The sequence below is a fragment of the Lactuca serriola genome, chromosome 1, assembly GCF_051521515.1.
Source record: "Lactuca serriola cultivar US96UC23 chromosome 1, Lser_US96UC23_V15, whole genome shotgun sequence".
In the NCBI taxonomy this organism is placed as follows: domain Eukaryota; kingdom Viridiplantae; phylum Streptophyta; class Magnoliopsida; order Asterales; family Asteraceae; genus Lactuca; species Lactuca serriola.
In genome coordinates, this window is record NC_136408.1 from 187,627,470 (window position 1) to 187,648,703 (window position 21,234).

The following is a 21,234-nucleotide window of genomic DNA, read 5'->3' on the forward strand; positions in this document are numbered from 1 at the left end:
GGTTTATAGTTGCATATCAATGTGTGGTTAGACATGCTAGTTCACTATAAACAGAGCTCTGATACCAACCTATCACACCCCCGAACCAGACGGCGGAAACGTCCGGGGGCTGTTGTGACTCAATTGAATACCATCACAGTGAATATACATGAAGCATAACATCATTCATCACCATGCATTGAAATAGTACAACTGGTAGCGTTTACATTTAGTACATTGTTTCATAACATTACATTCCCAAAAGTAGATCGTTCGATACTAGTTAAACAAACAACAAAACATCATTGAGTACATTTTTCCCTTCACTTTACCTGTTACCTGAGAATACAAGTATTTTGAAAATCGTCAACATATGAAATGTTGGTGAGTTCATAAGTAATGTTTGAAATATAATGTTTTGTATTGTTTTGAAAACCACCAGAAAATCCGATATTTTCTGAAAATAGTATAGTATAAAAGGTGTGAAGATCCGTAAGTATGCTTGTTTGTTTCTATAAAAAAAAATTGTTAAACTTGGTATGCATCTCGTAGGTGCATGAATTGAAAACCCTAGGAAAACCCGATGTTTTCCTAATACTTTGAATTACGCATTTTATATTTTGTTATACCGTTGCGACGTGTGTATTCGATAATTCCAGGTGACATTGGATTAATTATGGATTGTGAATTGTTATAAACACGCATTAATGAAAACGACTAGTCTACAACTATACAAACGATCCCTTAGGTGTCGTTCGTACTATTCACTTAATCCAACCACCCGGACTTCTCATAGCCCCACGACCGAGGAGAAAAAGAGGGTGCGAAGCCCCCGATATTTCCATAAGTCGTTCAAGGCTATCGTGAATGCGAAGGGCCCTTAGCTCGACTCGCATTGGTGAATTCTCGACTTCGCTAGCAGTACCAAAGGACCCTTGGGTCCCAACAGCACAAAAGCCATTGAAAGTCCTTTTACACGGAATTAGGTCATATAAGACCCAACTACATGTAAGCGAGTTTCCTTCGGGCCTAAAGATCATGTCATTGGGCTAGCTAGGCCCAACAAGAACGATTTGAAACTTTCGGGCCCAAAGATGGTGTATCGACGTCTGGTGTATTCCCACATGTGTATTGACTTCCCGAAATTTCCGCGTGTGTATTGAATTCCCGTAAATTCAGCGTGTGTATTGTAGTATCGTCGTGTATAGATTTTTGTTTCATTATTGATTCAAGACCGAATCAATTCATTTGGTAATGATTTTTGGTGTTGAAGGTGTATTATGTTTCGTCAGTAGTCGTGGTACTAGTATTTCATCATGACGGATTTACTGTTTAAAACATTAGAATTTTACTTTTTGCAGCCCCTTTCTTCTGGATAAATTTACACTTTTGACCCTTTGTATAAAAGAATTTCTATTTTAGTCCTTAAACCATTTTTCTTGACACTTTAGTATCAAAACTTGTAGAAAAGGTATTTTTAAGCTCAAATTTATTTGAAAAACAGTTTTAGTCCCTCAAAATGAAATTTTCTCGGCCGAAACCTCTATTTTCGCAATGTTTACACTTTTGGCCCAAAATAGAATTTTTTTGCATCTTTGGTCCCTTTTAAATATGAAAAGTATTTTTAACCCTTGAAATGGACTTGGAGCACTAGTAGTCCTCTGTTTTACAGAAAAGTACAGTTTCAGCCCCTCTAATTTGAAAATCTCGCAATTTGGGCTTTATTGGCCGAAAAGTTCATTTTTGGCCCATTATGCTTAAAAAGTCACATTTTAATCCTTCAAAAGAGTAAATTTCCAGAAAATACATTCTTGAAACTGTTTTGACTCATCTCATCCCTCAGAATTTGTATTTTGACATTTTGGGCCCTTTAGTTTCATACTTTTAGCATTTTGAGTCCAAAAATGGGTTTTAAACCCAAAGATGTTCATATTAACCAACTTGATTATTTTTCTAGAAATGATTTGTGTGAAATAACATAGTTTATACTTATTTCATGCAACTTAATGTAGATCTCGTTCTTAAGGTCTTTTTGACTAGATCCAACACCACAATCACATAAGAACATATATACAAGCATAGAAATCACACAAAGCATACATATACTCATAGATCTACACATTTTCTTGTATTCCCCCCCCCCCACAAAACTTATAAAAACCGAAAAAATAGGGGGTATGAAGCTCACCTTGAGTTGTAGTTTCGGTTTTGAAGAGAGAAAAGAAGAAAATTTCGATCCTAGCAAGTCTTCTTGGTAGATCTCGAGTTTAGTGACTTCTAAGGTGCATGATCACAAGTTAGAATAGATTTAGAAGAGATTTTGATGAAATGAGGTAGCTAGATCACGGATTAGTCATCAACTTACCTTAGATGATGTGTTTGTGGGAAAAACCTCCTTGAAAAGCTCTTGATTCTCGAAAATTTGATGAAGAAAGGTGAGGGTGTTCCTTGAGAGAGTTTGATAAACAAAAAGTGGTTGAAGTGTGTGTGTGTGTGTGGGAGCTCTCGGCCGAGAACAAGAAGAGAGGGGAGGAGAGAGAGGTTTGACAAGATAGTTGCATGGAGATATGTGTGTTGCATGGAAATCCTATGTGCAAAAGTGAGGTGTCATCCAACAAAGTTAACCCTCCTTCTTTGTGGGCTTGGGCCGAGAATGGAGAGGGGAGTGAGGGGATTTTTGGGCTTTTTGTCCTTAAGCCCATGTTATATTTAGGTTGGGTGATTTTTAGCCCTATAAAATATAAGTGTGATTTTTATGCTTTATTAGGCTAGATTAGGTTAATTATGGTCCATAATAGTTCATAATATTTAATTCATTTCATTCTAGGCCCAATATAACCCAAAATGTTGAAATAAATGAAAGTGGGCCCAATTAGAGCCTATTTAAGAGTTCTAAGTCCAAGATGGTCAAATTGGAAGCTTATTGGTCCATTGGGCCCAATAAGGAAGTCCTAGACTAAAATGGACCTAAACAAGAACTTCTAGGGTTCCCAATTGCTTGTTGAGTATTTTGTAATGCTTGTATGGTGTATTTGATTGCAAATTTTTGTTGTCATAAAGTAAGCATCATACATGCTCTTAAGACTTTGATTCATAATTTGACTACATTGTTGTAGTTACAAGGCACAAAATTTCTAGTTGTGACAGGACTTCATTCGTGGAACTTCTCATCCTTGCACGCATACCCGTTTGAATCACCGACATCAGGTGAGTTCATACCCCGTAATGAATCATTTAACTATTTTAACTGTTTTAAGGGGGTGGATACAGGTTGAACACAATGATAATTGTGTAAATGTTTGTTGTTAAACATCCTTCAAAATATTACTTATGTTATTTATAAGTTGTCAACGCATTTCAAAACTCGTTTAAAGTTATGTTACTTTATGGTTATACAAAACTCCGTTATTAAAGTAAAAGCATAACTTAGTAGAGAAAGGAGTCATTTCAGTAACAGTCCAAGTAGAGCATTAGTAAACTATTATAGTTATTGTTTAGGAGAATGCTATTCATTACTTCTAGTACAATGAAGCACACAAAGAAACAATACCACAATAGAACAAACAGTGAAGAGAATCAAACAATACCATAATAGAACAAATAGTGAAGAGAATCAAACAATACCATAAAATAACAAACAGTGAAGAGAATCAATCAATACAAGAACAGAACATAACAAACAAGTTAGGTTGCTATAGCATGAGAACACACAAACAGGATCTAATTATACTAATGAATCACTAACGCATTGGTGATAGTTATATTAGGTATACATGATCATATAACTTTAATGTGAATTACACGGCTTGTAAGAAATTGATGGGGTCGCATTTGGTTCCCTCAATATCTTTACATTGAGAGCGTTTAGTAGGGGTTCTAGCTTTCACATTATGACCGTAATAAAACAAATATGTTTTTAGGTTATTAATACATCAGCAGGTCATTATAAACGACATCTGTGTACTTACTTCTCCCATTACTTTCATAAAGTGTCGGTACCACTTGAAAGTTGATCTGTTTTCTAGTCAAGATAGTTATAAACTAGGGAGAATATATTTCTACGTTTGACAAAGGAACAATCAGGTTTAACTCAGAACAGAAGATGCCTTGGTAGAAGGCTACGCTTAAAGGTTAGGATCATGATGCTAGCTTTATGATTCCTTAATGTATACACTATAGGATACATATATGCTAGTAGATTCCGACAGCTAATAGGATGTGTGCTCTTCGCTTCAATTCCTGTTCCCATTGGATGTGGGCTTGAACTGAAGTCACCCAATCTATAATCTACCTGAATCTATATATATCTATGCTTAGTATACATTAAGTCATCATAAGGGTACCAGGTATGGATCAGGTCATAGGACACAGAGTCAACGCACATTTTTTCTAGTACAAAACTTACTTATCAAAGTCAGTATTTTTGGTATACAAAACTATAGATTTCCCAGAAAAGGGCTTAATCCATTTTATTAAGCCAGTACAGTTTTAGAGACTTTAGGTGAGTAAACTCTATAACACCTTAGTTTATACACCATGTTTATATATAAAACTAATATCCAATAGATAGCTAAATGTGTGTTTTTCGCCCGACGTCTTGTTCCCGTTGGATTGTGGGCTTAGGGCAGATTCACCCAGTTAACTTTCTACCCGATATCAGATTATATATAGCAGTATAAACAAAGCTATTATAAAAGTAGTCACCGTAGTCATTATTTTACTATAAGAAATATAGGTTTTCTTAAAAGAACTCTTCATTAGATATAAAGGAATCATTACAAATAACTCCATGAGTAACAAGTGAATACACCAGGGTTATATATGACAACGATCTAACAACCAATGGAATGTGTGCTATCCGCCTTACTTGCTGTTCCCCGTTGGATTGTAAGTTTAGGGCAGATGCACACAATCGATTGTTTATTTACTCTAAGTATATATAACTTGTACCCACTTAGTACGCATAGAAAGGCTTGTAGTGTCATTTTACTTAACTTCCATTCAAGTAGGAAATATATGATTTTCTAGACGAACAGGGCGAACATATCAAAACAGAACTTACAACTTACATCACTTGTGCGTATACATTTTCAACCACATTTTATAGCTTACATCACTTGTGCGTACACATTTTCAACCACATTTTACAGATTACTCACATCACTAAAATCTTATGAACTCACCAGCTTAATTGCTGATCAACTCTTTCAAATAACTTGTATTCTCAAGAGACTATTAGAGAGGTGCTCGTGCTGGGACTTCAGAAGATGGAGCATTATAACTTCAAGTCTTGTTTTGTTATTTGTTTATGACTTCTATGTTTTGTGAACACACACATTATAAACACTTTCTTTCTAAATGAAATAGTTGTTCATTACTTGCTTACCATATACATATCTCGTGATACTAAACATGACGTCCTCCACCCCCGAACGTTTGTGCCGTTCCGGTTTTGGGGTGTGACAAATCTCTCCCAAATCTCTCCAAGTATGTCGAATCTATCCCAAATATCTCCAAGAATGTGAAATCTCTCCCAAATCTCTCTCAAAAGTTCCTTAAACTTTTTGTAGTCTTTCGGGCCATCCCAACCCTTAACCAGGTCAAAAACCGCATAAAACGGATAAAATAGACCTAAAGACCCGAAACCCCTCTTAAGGAGTCGAACCCTCTTATGGACCCGAAACCCCTCTTAGGAACCGTACTTGTCAGAAGCGAAGGTGTCAGAAGCGAAGGCATCAGAAGCGAAGTTGTCAGAAGCGAAGGTGTCAGAAGCGAACCCCCCTTCGGACCGAAGCTCAGCACACCGAACCTCGCACAAGGAATCGAAGGTACCTTCGGTCCATTTCGCCTCCTACCCTTTCACTCCATTTCTCCTTCGGCCCAGCAGCAGAAGGGACCGTACCTCGGCCTAGGACCGAGAGGCCTCGCAGGAAGCTCTTTTTCACTCGGTTTTCGACTAGTTTTGCGTTTTGGGCCCGTTTTTAATTGTTTTAACGTGGGATTTTCACCCAAAACTTTATTTTAACATATAAGGCCCCATATTTATTAATTAATCACGTTTTTGGGGATAAATCTTATCCAAGAATAGTGGGAGAAGTACAAGAGGTGGAGTGTTGACTTTTCTTTAGTTAATGACACAAGCAACCACCCACACCCACACCATGACCAACCACACTCCTTCCACCATACCTAAGTCATGTAAAAGTACTTTATCATGATTTCTAGCCATTTCCCACATTCTTAGAGATGGAACATCCATCCTCTCTCCTCACACTTCATTCATTCTCTTATTTTCCACCAAAAGATCAAACACTTTTCTCTCAAACTTTTCCTCTCTATTTCGAGACTCCAAGGCTGATCATCAAGCTTCATTATACTCTTGGTAAGTATAATTCATCCTGCTTGTGATTATTACACTTCATTCTACTCAAATCATTGATTTCTTACACAAACTCCAACACTTTGGTGTTAGATTCTCGAAAATCTTCAAGGCATCTTCAAGTGTTATTGAGCTGAACACTTCTCTTCTCCAACATTCATCTATTGAAATCACATAAGGTGAGTTCATACCCCTACATTTTCATGTTTTAGGGGGGGGGGGGAATACAAGTTAAAAAACCAATAAACATAACTAAACTTTTCTAACAACTTTCATCAGAAAAGTTGAACTCCATTCACGGACTGTTTTGGGAAAATTAAGCATTTTAGTTTTCAAAACTGTTTTAGGTGCAAGTAGCTCCAGTTCTTAGCTTTAAAATGACTACTTGCACATCTCCACACGAGTTTTCTACAATTTATGGTGATTTTTACAAAACTTCCTATCATTTCAAACATCAATCCGGACTAGTCTGTGATTATGGACTTTTTCATACAAGTTGGAGGTCATTAAAATTCATAATAAAAATTATGAACAAACTAGACTCATTTCCCAAACTCTCAGAATTTACAGATTCTGATTTGGACATTTGATGATTTTTCTATAAATTTTCTAAGAACAGTAAATGAAAATATTAACAACAGAAAAATGCTATCAATTTCATTTCAGCTTGTAACATGTTGAGCAAGGTGTAAATCTTTATGTGAAAATATGGTCTTACAAATATATGACATTTTGACTTAGTATATAGTCATACATCAGAAAACAAATGGATTTTTACCTACAAAAGTATGGTAATCAATTAGTTGTTATAATGCATGTTGCTTCACTGTAGTAAAAAGTACATATACATATCGGTAAACAAAAGGGTTTTTACCTTCACAAATACAGTAGTTAACCATAATAAACAAAATCATAGCTATTACATTTAAAAGTTTGGATAAGATATAATACGTATAGTGTATGTATCATTTACATTTCAAACTTATTTACCAAAGGTTTTTAGATCAGTTCACGTAAATCTGTTAATGAATAAATTTGTGAGACATTCCCTGTTATAATGCATGTTGCTTCACTGTAGTAAAAAGTACATATACATATCGGTAAACAAAAGGGTTTTTACCTTCACAAATACAGTAGTTAACCATAATAAACAAAATCATAGCTATTACATTTAAACGTTTGGATAAGATATAATACGTATAGTGTATGTATCATTTACATTTCAAACTTATTTACCAAAGGTTTTTAGATCAGTTCACGTAAATCTGTTAATGAATAAATTTGTGAGACATTCCCTTCAGGTTACCTTCATGGTAACAAAGTCAAAAAGTCCTGTAAATTGTAACCCGAGTCTCTTGTAGGGAGAACGTGATAGTTGTGTATAGATCTATATTGGGTTTGACAAACCCACACCAGAGCTGCTTGCAACAGTTAGACCGGCAGGTCTGTGGTGACAAGTGTCATTTAACGGCGACGCCTGAAGAACGTCGTATTACGAGGCCGTCTATGTCAAGTATGGTCATAATAGCTCACATGTGGTATTAACAAATCATAAGATTTACGGGTTCTACTTTTAAATTAGCGAGTTATGTCGATTTATTTCATAGAAATTACCTTAAGTATGGAAAAATACTTGTACGCCTTCATATCAAAAAGGGTTTTATGTCGATTTAAAATCACTTTTTACACCAATAATTACAGATTTTATTGTATACTTTCGGTCTTGGTATTTAAGACTACACATCATTCATTACGGGATTCTTCTCAAACTAAAAAGGGTTTTATGCCAATTTAAAACCACTTTTATATCTTTAAGTATGACAAATACTTGTTCATTCCCGGTCCTGGTATTTAGGACCACATAACTTTTATAAGGAAAATATTGGATTTTTCTTGGTAACATACAACTCAGTACAAAGATCAAAATTTCAAACTCTTACCATCAAAAGCTTATGAACTCACCAACCTTTGTGTTGACACTTTTTCAAACAACTTGTATTCTCAGGAAATCACTAAACAGGAAATCAAGTGCATTTTGAGGATGGGACGTTAAGGCATCAAACATTTCATATTTTGTCAACATATTGTACTTGATTTTGAAACATGTAATTCATACAATGATGTAACTCTTTCAATTATATATATGTTGATTATGTTTACTTTCATCACTATTGCCATTGTTGTTATGATACTATACATGAAGTCCTCCACCCCCGGACGTTTCCGCCATCCTTGGTTTGGGGGTGTGACACGTATGGTTATGGAACTCGCAATTTAGATAACGGAGATTTACTTGTTAGTAATAATGAATTTAGTAAATTAATAACCTTAAGAATTAGTTTACTGTTTAATTTATAGTTTTATATACGTGTTAAAACTAGCATACTTTTCAAGGATAACCAGGCTTTCAGGAAACTTCACACAAACGCTACAAGTATGGTAGATACTTGTACACCGCATTCGGAATCGATAACCAATCACAAACTTTTAAGGAAAATAAGGGTTTTTCCTGGGATAACAAACTGTTCTTAACCAGATTGTGTAACAAACGGATAACCAAACCTTACTTATAAGAAAATATGGGATTTTCTTGGATAACAACTTTTTCAGAAAACTAAAAGAAACTTGTTCATTTTCAGAAAACAAACCGCTTATGAACTCACCAGCTTTATGCTGATATTTTCAAAACTACTTGTATTCTCAGGTCAACATTAGACAGGTATCCCGCATTCTTTTGCAGAAGATGGAACATATGGAAGTCACGTCTTTACTTTTGTTTAAACTAATGTATCTATAAAACTGTATTACCTTACTTTCAAACAAATATAATGATTCTATGTAATGTAATGTTTTGTGTTTAATATGCTTACTATGTACATTGGTTGTGATACTTTACATGACGTCCTCCGCCCCGGAACGTTTCTGCCATCGGTTTCGGGGTGTGACAGATTGGTATCAGAGCCCTTGTTTATAGTGAACTAAGTATACCAAACCTTACATGGTATAAGACTATAAACACTAAGGGGCCGAAGTGCTCTAAACTAAAAGTATACTTTAAAATATAAGTATTTTTCAAAAGTATACGAGAATACCTAACCGCTAGGAACCGTAACTACGAGTAGAAAAAAACATAAGTAATTGGGTGTTGTACATTGCGGTTAAACCTGGGTAGTTATGTAGTCGTGTCTAGGGTCAATATATCCTGATCAACTATATTCATTCGAGACACAACCAACATGTGCTTGGGAGTGACTGTGGTGTGCAGTATGCCTAAAACTTACCAAAAATCCAAGCAAGGAGTCATCGTTGCCGCGAAACATAAAATACTATAGGAGTATTTTAGCCAAAGCCGAATACGTTGTAGAAATTAATTCCAAGTGTTGCTACTCATTCTTTCCCTAGCGATAAATTCCCTGGTTTTGGTAGTTTTTCCTATATTATCGCTTAGTAGAATACTTTATCTGTCATAATGAGATATCTCTTGTTTCATATCTCATTATTCGATTCAGAGGACTTACCATCCTCTTTTTCCTAATCACTTTAGATCAATATGCCTCCAAAGAAAGGACCCAACTCAAGGAACAACAACCCTCCACCACTGCATCCTTCTCAATTCGACCCGGTCTTATTTCAGGCAGCTGTTACTGCCGCAGTGACGGCTACAATGGCACACTTGAACCCTAGCAGGTCCAGTGGACCAGGAAGTAACACCTATCCCCAAAACCATGAAGATGATCAGGAGCACCAGAATGAGTGTAATGAGAGTAAGAAGATTTTCTAGAAAAAGCGAAAGGGTCATAGTTCACAAGGACCCTCCAAGAAGCACAAAACAGTGGCAGTTCAAGCTGTTACTACTCCTGTCGCTGCGTCTACAGCTCAAGCACCTACCAATAGGTATGTTGGTAACCTCCCTTGGTGCAACAGGTGCAATTATCACCATCGTATCCCTGGCCCATGCCGTGAGATGATCTGCATCAGCTGTGGCAAGAAAGGTCATCTTGCGCGAAACTGTAGAGCACAGGCTCAACCAACCAATCAAGCTTCCGGATCGAGTACCGATCAGGCCTGCTACGGTTGTGGAGAAGTCAGACATTTCAATAGGAACTGCCCCAAGGAAGCAACAGCTAGCAACGCTGGGATAACTCTGGCTATTAAGCAGGAAGAGGCAGTCGCAAATCCCACCATCGTCACGGGTACGTTTCATCTCGACAATTCTTATGCTTGCATCCTTTTGAAATCTAGTGCTAAAGAAGTTTTATTAGTCATTCATTCAAACATCTTCTTAAACATAGTCCTCGTCTAGTAACCGAAATATTTACCGTTGAGATGGCTAATGGTGAGAAAGAGAACGCTAACGACTTATTCATAAGGTGTACCCTTACCCTGAATGATCATTCTTTCCCCATTAACCTAATGCTAGTTTCAATAAAGAGCTTTGATGTTATCATTGGCATGGATTGGTTGAGTTCCAATCATGCAGATATCCTTTGTTATGAAAAAGCCATCCGTCTTAATCTCCCCTCTGGCCAAACTCTCATGATCTACGACGATAAACTTAGTTCGAATCTTCGCATCATATCTTGCATCAAAGCTCAAAAGCTTCTACGAAAGGAATGTTATGCATTCCTAGCTTATATAATCAACAGGAAAGAAGAAGTTAAAGACCTCGAGAGCATCCCCGAAGTCTGCAACTTTCCTGATGTCTTTCCCGAGGAGCTTCCAGGAATTCCTCCCGAACGTCAAGTTGAGTTCCACATCGATCTAATCCCTGGAGCTACCATTGTAGCCAAGTCTCCTTATCGGTTTGTGCCAGCAGAAATGCAGGAGTTATCCAGTTAGCTTAATGAACTTCTCGACAAAGGGTTCATCAGACCGAGTTCCTCACCCTGGGGAGCCCCGGTTCTATTTGTGAAGAAGACGGATGGATCCTTTCGGATGTGTATAGACTACCGTGAGTTGAACAAATTGACCGTCAAAAACCGTTATCCTCTTCCTCGAATAGATGACCTTTTCGATCAACTTCAGGGAGCCAGTTACTTCTCGAAGATAGACCTCCGATCAGGGTACCATCAGCTTGGAGTTCATGAGAATGATGTTTCCAAGACATCATTCAGGACTCGATATGGACACTACGAGTTCGTAGTGATGTCCTTCGGTCTAACCAATGCACCGACGGTGTTCATGGACCTGATGAACCGGGTGTGTCACCCCTTTCTGGACAAGTTCATCATCATGTTCATTGACGACATACTTGTCTACTCCAGTAGCGAGGAAGATCACATACAACACTTGAGATTAGTGTTGGAAACTCTTAGATCAGAGAAGTTGTACGCGAAATTCTCCAAGTGCGAATTCTGGATTCGGAAGGTAGCTTTCCTTGGTCACGTGGTAAGCAAGGAGGGTATACACGTGGACCCGTCCAAAATCAAGGCGATAAAGAATTGGTCGGCACCGAAGATACCCACAGAAATCCGTCAATTCCTGGGTCTCGCCGGCTACTATCGTAGATTCATTCAGAATTTTTCCAAGATCACCAAACCCCTAACCACTCTGACACAGAAAGGTGTACCCTTTTGTTGGAGTGAAAAGCAAGATACCGCGTTCCAAACGTTGAAGCGAGCCATGTGCAGCGTACCTATCATGTCCCTGCCCGAAGGGACAGAGGATTTCGGTGTCTATTGCGATGCGTCCAATCAGGGCTTAGGCTGTGTGCTTATGCAGAGAGGAAAAGTTATCGCTTATGCCTCAAGACAGCTGAAGGCACACGAAGTGAACTATACAACTCACGACCTGGAGTTAGGAGCAGTGGTCTTCGCACTGAAGATTTGGAGACATTATCTTTACAGAACCAAGTAAACGATCTTCACTGACCATAAAAGCCTGCAACACATCTTCAATCAGAAAGACTTAAACATGAAACAACGGTGATGGGTAGAGTTGCTCAGTGACTACGAGTGCGAAATCCGCTCACTTCTTTCCGATCAAAGAATCATTCAAGATGGAAAGACTTACATGAACCTGCATCCAAGAGATAGTCCAACTGCACGGTGTACCTGTGTCCATTATATCCGATCGAGATAGCAGGTTTACCTCGAGGTTTTGGAAGTCTCTTTAGAAAACTCTTGGAACTAAGCTGGACATGAGTACAGCTTATCATCCTCAGACAGATGGACAGAGTGAGAGAACTATCCAGACACTAGAAGACATGCAGAGAGCATGTGTTATTAATTTCGGAAAGTCGTGGGACACCCATTTGCCTTTGATCGAGTTCTCGTATAACAACAGCTACCACACCAGTATCAAGGCTGTCCCGTTCGAAGCCCTCTACGGTCACAAGTGCAGATCCCATCTGTGTTGGGCCGAGGTAGGGGACACGCAGCTAGCCAAGAGTCAAATCCGTGACAGTGCCCTCACTGGTACTGAATTCATCCGTGAAACCACCGAGAAGATCATCCAAATACGAGAACGATTGAACGCTTCACGAGACAGACGGAAGAGTTACGTCGATAAACGACGAAAACCCTTAGAATTCCAGGTTGGAGATCGTGTCCTATTGAAGGTCTCTCCCCGGAAAAGCATGATATGCCTTGGAAAGCGTGGAAAACTTAACCAGAGGTACATAGGACCTTTCGAGATCCTCACTAGGATCGGTCCCGTAGCCTATAAACTCCGACTACACCAAAAGCTTAGCAATCTCCATCTTGTCTTCCACGTCTCAAATCTTAAAAAGTGTCTATCCGATGAAACCCTCGTGATTTCTTTTTGATGAGATCGAGATAAACGGAAGTCTGAACTTCGTAGAAGAAGCAATCGAAACTATGGATCGAGAGATCAAACATACGAAACAACGCCGTATCCCGATAGTGAAGGTTCGCTGGAATGCCAAGCGGGGGCCCGAATTCACTTGGGAGCACGAAGACTTGATGAAACAGAAATATCCGCATCTCTTTTCAATTCCATGATTTGTAACTTAATTTTTAAATTTCAGGACGGAATTCCCTCTAACGGGGGGATAATGTGACAATCCGAAAATTTTTCCGTCACGGTAACCCGTTTCCGTCAGTAAAACTCGTTTGTATTCAAGTTTTCCGTTAACATTTTAATTAGGTTAATTGAATTAAGACCTTTATTATGACCTCGTGAGTGTCCAAACCCATTTGAAACACGTGAAAATATCCCCAAAATTTATTTAGAAAATTTTTAGTTACGACCACGTCGGGTTACAAACACTTAATCGGGTACGACCATAAGCCTCGTTTAACGTCAGTATCAGGTAGATTTCCACCGGGCCTCAAACTCAAACCCTATATAAGGGTGAGTGGACTTCATTTGAAGCTTTTTCACTCCCTCTCTACTCTCTCTCTTCAATCCAAATCTTAATCCAAAATCACCCATTTCAGGCTCCAAATCGGTAAGTAATCCATCCTAGCTTATAGTTTAGATTGTTTAGCTTACAAATCCATGTCTAAATCATCCAAAAAGACCAAAGACTTATGTTTATGGCCCTAGAACAACCCCAAACCTTAAACACACTTAAATGGGGTTTTGGAGCCCCAAAACCCTTCCAAACCACTTCTGGAGCTTAGTTATGATTTAGGGGCTTACATGAATGGACTTAGAACACCAAAATCTTAACATATGGGGAGTAAACATGAGTTTATGGCTGAAGAGCATGTTTAGACCGTAAACACTCCTTCTAAGGCCGTAAACACCTTTTAAGGTGTTAAAATGCCCCTTAAACACCTCATATGCCTTGGAATAATGTCTACAATCAACCACCTTTGTGTTAGGGACCTTAAACATGAGAGAAACCACATCCTTAGGTGATTATGGCCGTAAACCCCCCAAGGAAATGGTTCCTGGGCCGTAAATTCCTATAAAGTGGTCAAATGGTGCCCTAACTTCCTTCCATGACTTGTATTTTGGACTAGAACCACTTGTGCTTAACCTAGGATCACCAAAACACAAAAGGATAGTGCATGTGAGAGTTTAAAGCTATAAACTCCTAGTTTACAGCCGTAAAATCCTTAAAATGGTCCCTTTCATAGTTTAATCCCTTCCAATGCCTTAGAACTGAACCTAGCCTAACTCCACAAGTGTTATAAGACCATTAAGCATCCAAGAACACTCCACCCATGAGTTTACGGCCGTAAACTCATGGGGATATGGTTATTGGACGGTAAACACCCCTAAGGGCTTAGTCTTGAAGAGTAAACTCCTTATCTAGGCCTTACACCCCTTAGATGCAACCCGGATCACTCCTAACACTTGAAATGAAGTGTTTTCGCGCCTCGGAGTGTATATTCTTATTTAATTAGTAGATCAAAGTCTAATTAGATACAATTATGTATCTCTTCATATTACATAGGAACCTCGCATGTATTCAAGCCCCGAACTGACATTTAGCATCCTAGCCGACACATTTCTCGTCTGGTGAGTTCATACCCCTACACCTTTTTCCGTGTTTTTCAATGTTTTCAGAGGGGGGGGGGGGGAATACAAGCAAAAGTACAAGGAAATCTTGTACTCAAACTTATTATTTCATTTGAAATGTTTCATATTCCATATGCTTTTAACAATGGAAACCGTATTAACCAACCGTTTGACTTACAGAGTTAGTTTTCAAACTGATTTCAAATCTTATTATATAGTGTTATATTGTATATTTCACAAATGATTTTCCACTTCATTATTGTTAAATATCATTAATCTTGGAACTTTTGATACGTCCTCTGTAACACTCCATAGAGATACGCGAGTGGAGGACCGCCTTTGTAATTAGAATCTAAAACAGGATTTTTCCGCATTATTACTTGTAAATTCGTTATTCTTAAGGTTGGAGACACATCCTCTGTAACACTCCACAGAGATACGCGAGTGGAGGACCGCCCCTATAACCAGAATCTCTTGAAGGGAGAACGTGACTTGAGTGTATAGATCTATACGGGATTGACTACCCCGCACCTGGCTGCTAGCTACAGTCGGACCGAAAGGTTCATGGGTGACAAAAGTCATAAAATGATACTGGACTTCTTATTGCCATATCTAGTCTATCGTATGGTTATGGAACTCGCAATTTAGATAACGGAGATTTACTTGTTAGTAATAATGAATTTAGTAAATTAATAACCTTAAGAATTAGTTTACTATTTAATTTATAGTTTTATATACGTGTTAAAACTAGCATACTTTTCAAGGATAACCAGGCTTTCAGGAAACTTTACACAAATGCTACAAGTATGGTAGATACTTGTACACCGCATTCCGAATCGATAACCAATCACAAACTTTTAAGGAAAATAAGGATTTTTCCTGGGATAACAAACTGTTCTTAACCAGATTGTGTAACAAACGGATAACCAAACCTTACTTATAAGAAAATATGGGATTTTCTTGGATCACAACTTTTTCAGAAAACGAAAAGAAACTTGTTCATTTTCAGAAAACAAACCGCTTATGAACTCACCAGCTTTATGCTGATATTTTCAAAACTACTTGTATTCTCAGGTCAACATTAGACAGGTATCCCACGTTCTTTTGCAGAAGATGGAACATATGGAAGTCACGTCTTTACTTTTGTTTAAACTAATGTATCTATAAAACATGTATTAACTTACTTTCAAACAAATGTAATGATTATATGTAGTGTAATGTTTTGTGTTTACTATGCTTACTATGTACATTGGTTGTGATACTTTACATGACGTCCTCCGCCCCAGAACGTTTCCGCCATCGGTTTCGGGGTATGACAGTTAGATATACATGTATGTGTAGAAGGGGGTCATTCACTTTTACATTACATTTCTACAAAGAAGTTATGACGTTCCCTTAAAGCCCTAGTACAAGAAATGCTTTTTTGACATTGGCGAGTCCAAGTTGACATTTAGGAAAAGTGAATTCTATCTTGTCCCCGGCTTCCAGTTTGGTAAATTTTTTGCAGTCTCGGATTCCAGTAACTCCTTCTAATTACAGGTGTTTCCTAGGGTCAAAGCGGTAAATCAGTAAAAATGAAAGATGTTATTGATGTCTTTGACACATCTTTTAATGAGTTATTTGAGGAGGATGTGGTCTAAGTCGGTCTATTATATCTATTGGAGAAGGGGTTTAATGGTTAGTTACCTCTTTAACTTTTGAAGGAGGAGTATTTCGGTTTTGCATCCAACTTTTGATGATTTTGTATCATGTCGTTAAATATTGTTGTAACATCCCATTTAAGCAGATTTTTATATGTTGTTAAGGTAAAATACATGATTATCTATTTAACCTTTTTTGTTTGATAATATTGTTGTAACATCCCATTTAAATATAATAATTAAATAATAAACCTGGAACCCTAAGAATTAATTGTATTATTATTTTATATTATTATAGTAATCGAATAACAATTAATAGAGTGTTGGTTTTAGGAAGTCAAATGGCAATAATTGAATCTCCAGGGGTTAAAGTGTAATTTTGGGACTTAATTTGTAAATATTTTCATAAGTCAAGGAGTGTTTGGTATTATTTGGGCTAAATATGTAAAGATTCATGGAAGCAGAGACTAAAGGGTAAGTTCTGGACTTGGATGATAAGATTTTCAGAAGGCAGGGTCTAATTGGTAAATTTTGGATTCGTTTTGAAAAGAATATTACAAGAAGGGACCAAATGCGTTATTATGGAAACTTGTTCAAGGGATAGGGTCTTTAACCTCTTCATCCGTCGCTTTCTAAACCCTAACCCTAATCTCTATAGCAGCTGCCACCCTTATACCTCCCTTTCATCTTCAACCGGCTGCCACCATCCTCCTCCCCCCCCCCCCCCCCCCCGACAAGCTTGCTACTCTGAACCCAACCATCGTGTCTCTTCCTTTTGACTGGGAGATTCATTGGTGACCAAGTTGGAGTGAGGAATGTCGACATGAGGCTGTGAAACCTCTTTAGCCGTCGCTGAGTTGCCATTAACGACCACCGCTGCCGGATCCTGCCACCTTGTTGTTGTCGCTGTTGTCATTACAGACGAGAGGAGAAGTCGTGAATCGAAGCTAGTTGATAAGAAGGTTCTATGGCCTTTATTCCATTGGAGAAGGCGACTCCTCCTCTTCCTTTCGCTGTTGTGGTTCCGATGGCCTTAACCGCCGCTTTTAGCCACCGTTGTGGCCGCTAAGGATGTCGCTGCCTTCATCACGCACCACAAAGTGGTGATTGCGTCCAGATTTCCGATCAAGGTCTTGTTGGGGTGTTGTTGCTTGATTGAGAACCCAAAGGAGATCACCGCCACCACCGTGAGGTGGTGGCTGCCGTCCCAAGATGTTGTTGTCGCCGTCGGGGGCCACCGAGAGCACTACAAAAAAATTGCCAATTAGTGACGAAAATGAAATGGCCACTAACAATAGAAAAAGTCGTCACTAAGTGATTTAGTGACCAAAATTTTGATTGTCACTTTTCGTCACTATAGGTCCGTCACTAAACTGATATAGTGACCAAAATATATAATGGACACTAAATAGTGACTAAAATATAGTCGTCACTGTATCTGTGACCACTCATTCCGTCACTAAAAGTAGTCACTGATCAAAGGAAGTCGTCACTATTTTATCCATTAGTGACCGCAAAAATTCGTCACCGTTTAATCCAACTAGTGACCATAAAAAGTCGTCACTCATCTAGTGACCAAAAAAGTCGTCACTGAGTTCAATTGTAATGATAGAGTAAACAAATCAATAAATGTAAGTTCCTATTATTTGCATCCTCAAACCTAAAACTATCTACAATGAGGTCAATATACATTTTGAGCTCTTAAAATTGCAAATAAAATAAAATAAATAAATAAATAACATACTTTGTAAGTTAAATGATGAGTCCATCGATTTAAGTATTAATTAGTTATACCAGTCAATAAAAAAAATAGTAAAAGTAAAAACAATGAAAAGTAAGAGAAAAATTCTGCAATTGTTGTTCCTCTTGTTGCTCCTCTGTATGGCTTGAGTTAGCTCCTTATTACCTATCTCAACATTCTTTGTTGCTTCAATCGCCTATAATAATAAATAAATAAAACCACTCAATCAAATGCTACCAAATATAACATTCTACTTTATTCACCACATATTGCTATTAATTATAGGTAAATAAATGTATGTATGTTGCTATAATGGTAAATAAGTGAAAAAAAAACAGAGCATATTGCCTATATTGGTACAAAGAGTAAAGTACATTGCTATTTCTCACCTGATCATACAAACACTCAATTTGTTGAGCCTATCACAATATCAAGAAGTCTTGATAACTCCACCTATAAGGGTAGTATGGTCATTTTGCAGAGTTTAACAATACATACAAATATGGTGATAAAAAAGATTAAAAGTTCTCAAGTTAGGGACCAAATCCGTAATTTTGATAAGTAATAGGACTAAATATGTAGTTTGCAAATACCTGAAAAGCACAAGTTTCATCATTTAAAACTTGTTGAATTGTTGGCATAGCTTCTTGAAAGCGTACAGTTGTTAGTTGATCAAATCTGTAATTCAAAAAAAAAAAAGTATAAAACAAAATCATCATAATTCCAAGTCATCCTTTTGCATTTGCTTCTTCATCACTTACGCTGGTTGTAGAATGCCAATATATTCTTTACATGGTTTTACAAAAGCATTAACCTGTAAAAAAGTTATGTATTGTAAAACTTGGAGTCAATTACATTTTTGGTCCTTAGGTTTAGCTGAATTTTTCAATATTGGTCCTAAGAAGTTCACTTTTGCAAAATTGGTCTTTATTTTGGTTCCCTAACGATTTTGGTTAATGTGAGTCTAAGTTAACTAACTAGCCGTTAACCTTTAAAAAATGACTATTGTGCCCTTGGATCAAAGATAGTTTTTAGAGTCTTACTACATGTTCAATGATGTCTCTTTCCTCTTTTGTGGTAAGATAAGGATCTGCATAATCCATTCTATGCTTTTTAGCTGAAAAATAAAAGAAAATAATATTTTAATATTTAGGTGATTATACAAGAAATAATATTTTTGTATATGGTAGTAAAGATTTGCTTACTGTTTTTAATGTAGCTTTGGTTAAATGTGATCTTTCATGAGGTTTGTGCATGACGAAAGATGACATTAGAGCTGCCCTTTTGGCATGTTGATGGTAATTACGCATCAAATCAATAACTTCTAACACAACCGGATAATACTCTTTCAAAAAAAAAGCAAAAAAAACACAACCAGATAATCTTCAAACTCTTCATTTCCTTCGATATCACATAAAAGTTTAATCTTAACAATTACATCCAAATGGAAAGAGAACATGAGAGTGGAGATGAATGCTCCGAAAATTTCTAATTATGACCACTTTTGCTGCTGCAGGTCCTCACATGTTAAAATAGGCGACATAGAAAAAATGTCAAACCTTCATATCTTTCATGACAAAACTGGAATATAATGATTAATAAATGACAAAAAAAAGACCAACATATAATCACTTTTATGTATATCGCCCTAGATTTCATCTGTAGGAATCTATTTTGCAATGCAATTTGCAATAGAAAACGTTTCATACAAACTACATTTACACCTAACCTACATTTTTCTTCTTAAATCAACATGCTAAGCTTTACATTTGAATCATATTTGCATTTGGATAATTAGAATAAAAAAGAAGCAAAACTGAACTTCCAGATTAGGAACTATATCAACATTAAACCGCTACTAAATAACCAAAAACCAAATTTGGTATATATTAAGTTGAAAAAAACTATAAAAACCATAAACAATCGATAACTTAAGAGATAAAGTAGATGAATTGTGTTCCATACTTGAAGAATGTTTACCTGGATACATTAATAACAGGCAGTCAATCAATCTACCATGCAGTGAAGTAATCTGAGCTTAATCGTCCAAACATGCTTCTGAAATTTGGAAATTGGTTGTGGTTAGTTGTTACGGTAGTTAACACGGTGTCAGTGGTGTCCGTCATGGTGGCGCGGCTCTCGGTTGACGCTGTGAGAAATCGATCATGTACAGCTTTAGAGTCCAGATTAATTTTCAAAAATCGAACCACAAATCAAACAACGAGTCTGCTAGGGTTCGAACGAAATAAGAGAGGAACAAGACGAGAGAAAACTGAAGAGATTTTAGTATATGTTTCCAGCGAGAGAAAGAGGGATGAGAGGCTAGGGTTCGAGTGTTCTTATATGGTTTCCGGTGATCGACTGATAAAAAGGGGGTGGGTTTTTTTTAGTTATTAGGGTAAATTATAAAAATGGTCCCTGTGGTTATATATCTTTTTTGAATCAGGTCCTGTGTTTTTAATTTGAACTTTGATAGTCCTGAAACTTTATTTTTATAACGAAAATGGTCCCTAACTGATATAAAAAGACAAAATTACCCTTATTAGAACTTTATTTATTATTTTTATTTTTCAAGTATGCCTACCTCATACATGCTCTTAGATGCGTACCCTCACCGTTTCTCTCTTATGTCTACTAGAGACCATATTTGTGACAAAAATAAATTTTCAGGACTATACGTGTTCAAATCGAAAATTTGGTACTTGATTAATATATATATATATATATATATATATATATATATATATATATATATATATATATATATATATATATATATATATATAACCACAAGGACCATTTTTGTAATTCACTCTAGTTATTAACTTAAACAATAATAATAGAAAAGAGAAAAATAGAGATTGCCTTCTAGACGAGATGATTTTCGATTACCCATGCTTGAGAAGGGTAGTATAGTAAATATGATGCTGGCTCTTTTGGTTTTCATTTTAAACTAGTAATTTTGACATTTTAAAAAGTTTGAATTTATAAAATTAAAAGAATTTAATACATGACATGAATTATAAATTCAAATTATTTGTATAACAAAAAATACGTATTAT

The 21,234-nt window shown here is 36.9% G+C and overlaps 1 protein-coding gene across 2 annotated transcripts; it reads right to left on the reverse strand.

Annotated features, from left to right (window-relative positions):
• Nucleotides 1-18,057: 18,057 nt before the first annotated feature.
• On the reverse strand, nt 18,058-20,520 carry LOC145072275 (syntaxin-81-like). Of its 2 annotated transcripts, none has more exons than XR_013690964.1 (6): nt 20,153-20,520; nt 19,378-19,517; nt 19,216-19,289; nt 18,766-18,850; nt 18,562-18,625; nt 18,058-18,368 (listed from the first exon to the last, which is right to left on the reverse strand). XR_013690964.1 is itself a non-coding variant. In XM_079018679.1 (6 exons), the coding sequence occupies exons 1-5, from the start codon at nt 20,160-20,162 to the stop codon at nt 18,578-18,580; spliced, it is 270 nt and encodes an 89-aa protein (XP_078874805.1). In that variant the 5' UTR covers nt 20,163-20,520; the 3' UTR covers nt 18,058-18,368; nt 18,562-18,577. The 2 variants fall into 2 exon arrangements, 1 of the variants encoding a protein (XP_078874805.1); XM_079018679.1 differs by lacking the exon at nt 19,378-19,517 and adding an exon at nt 18,934-18,986.
• Between the last annotated feature and the right edge of the window lie 714 nt (nt 20,521-21,234).

What these genes read in the sequence shown, in the direction of transcription:
- LOC145072275 (XM_079018679.1), bottom strand. An exon ending in ATTGGCATTCTACAACCAGC is followed by an intron (nt 18,851 to 18,933) that starts GTAAGTGATGAA and finishes TTTGAATTACAG; the next exon opens with ATTTGATCAACTAACAACTG. An exon ending in ATGAAACTTGTGCTTTTCAG is followed by an intron (nt 18,626 to 18,765) that starts GTATTTGCAAAC and finishes CTACCCTTATAG; the next exon opens with GTGGAGTTATCAAGACTTCT.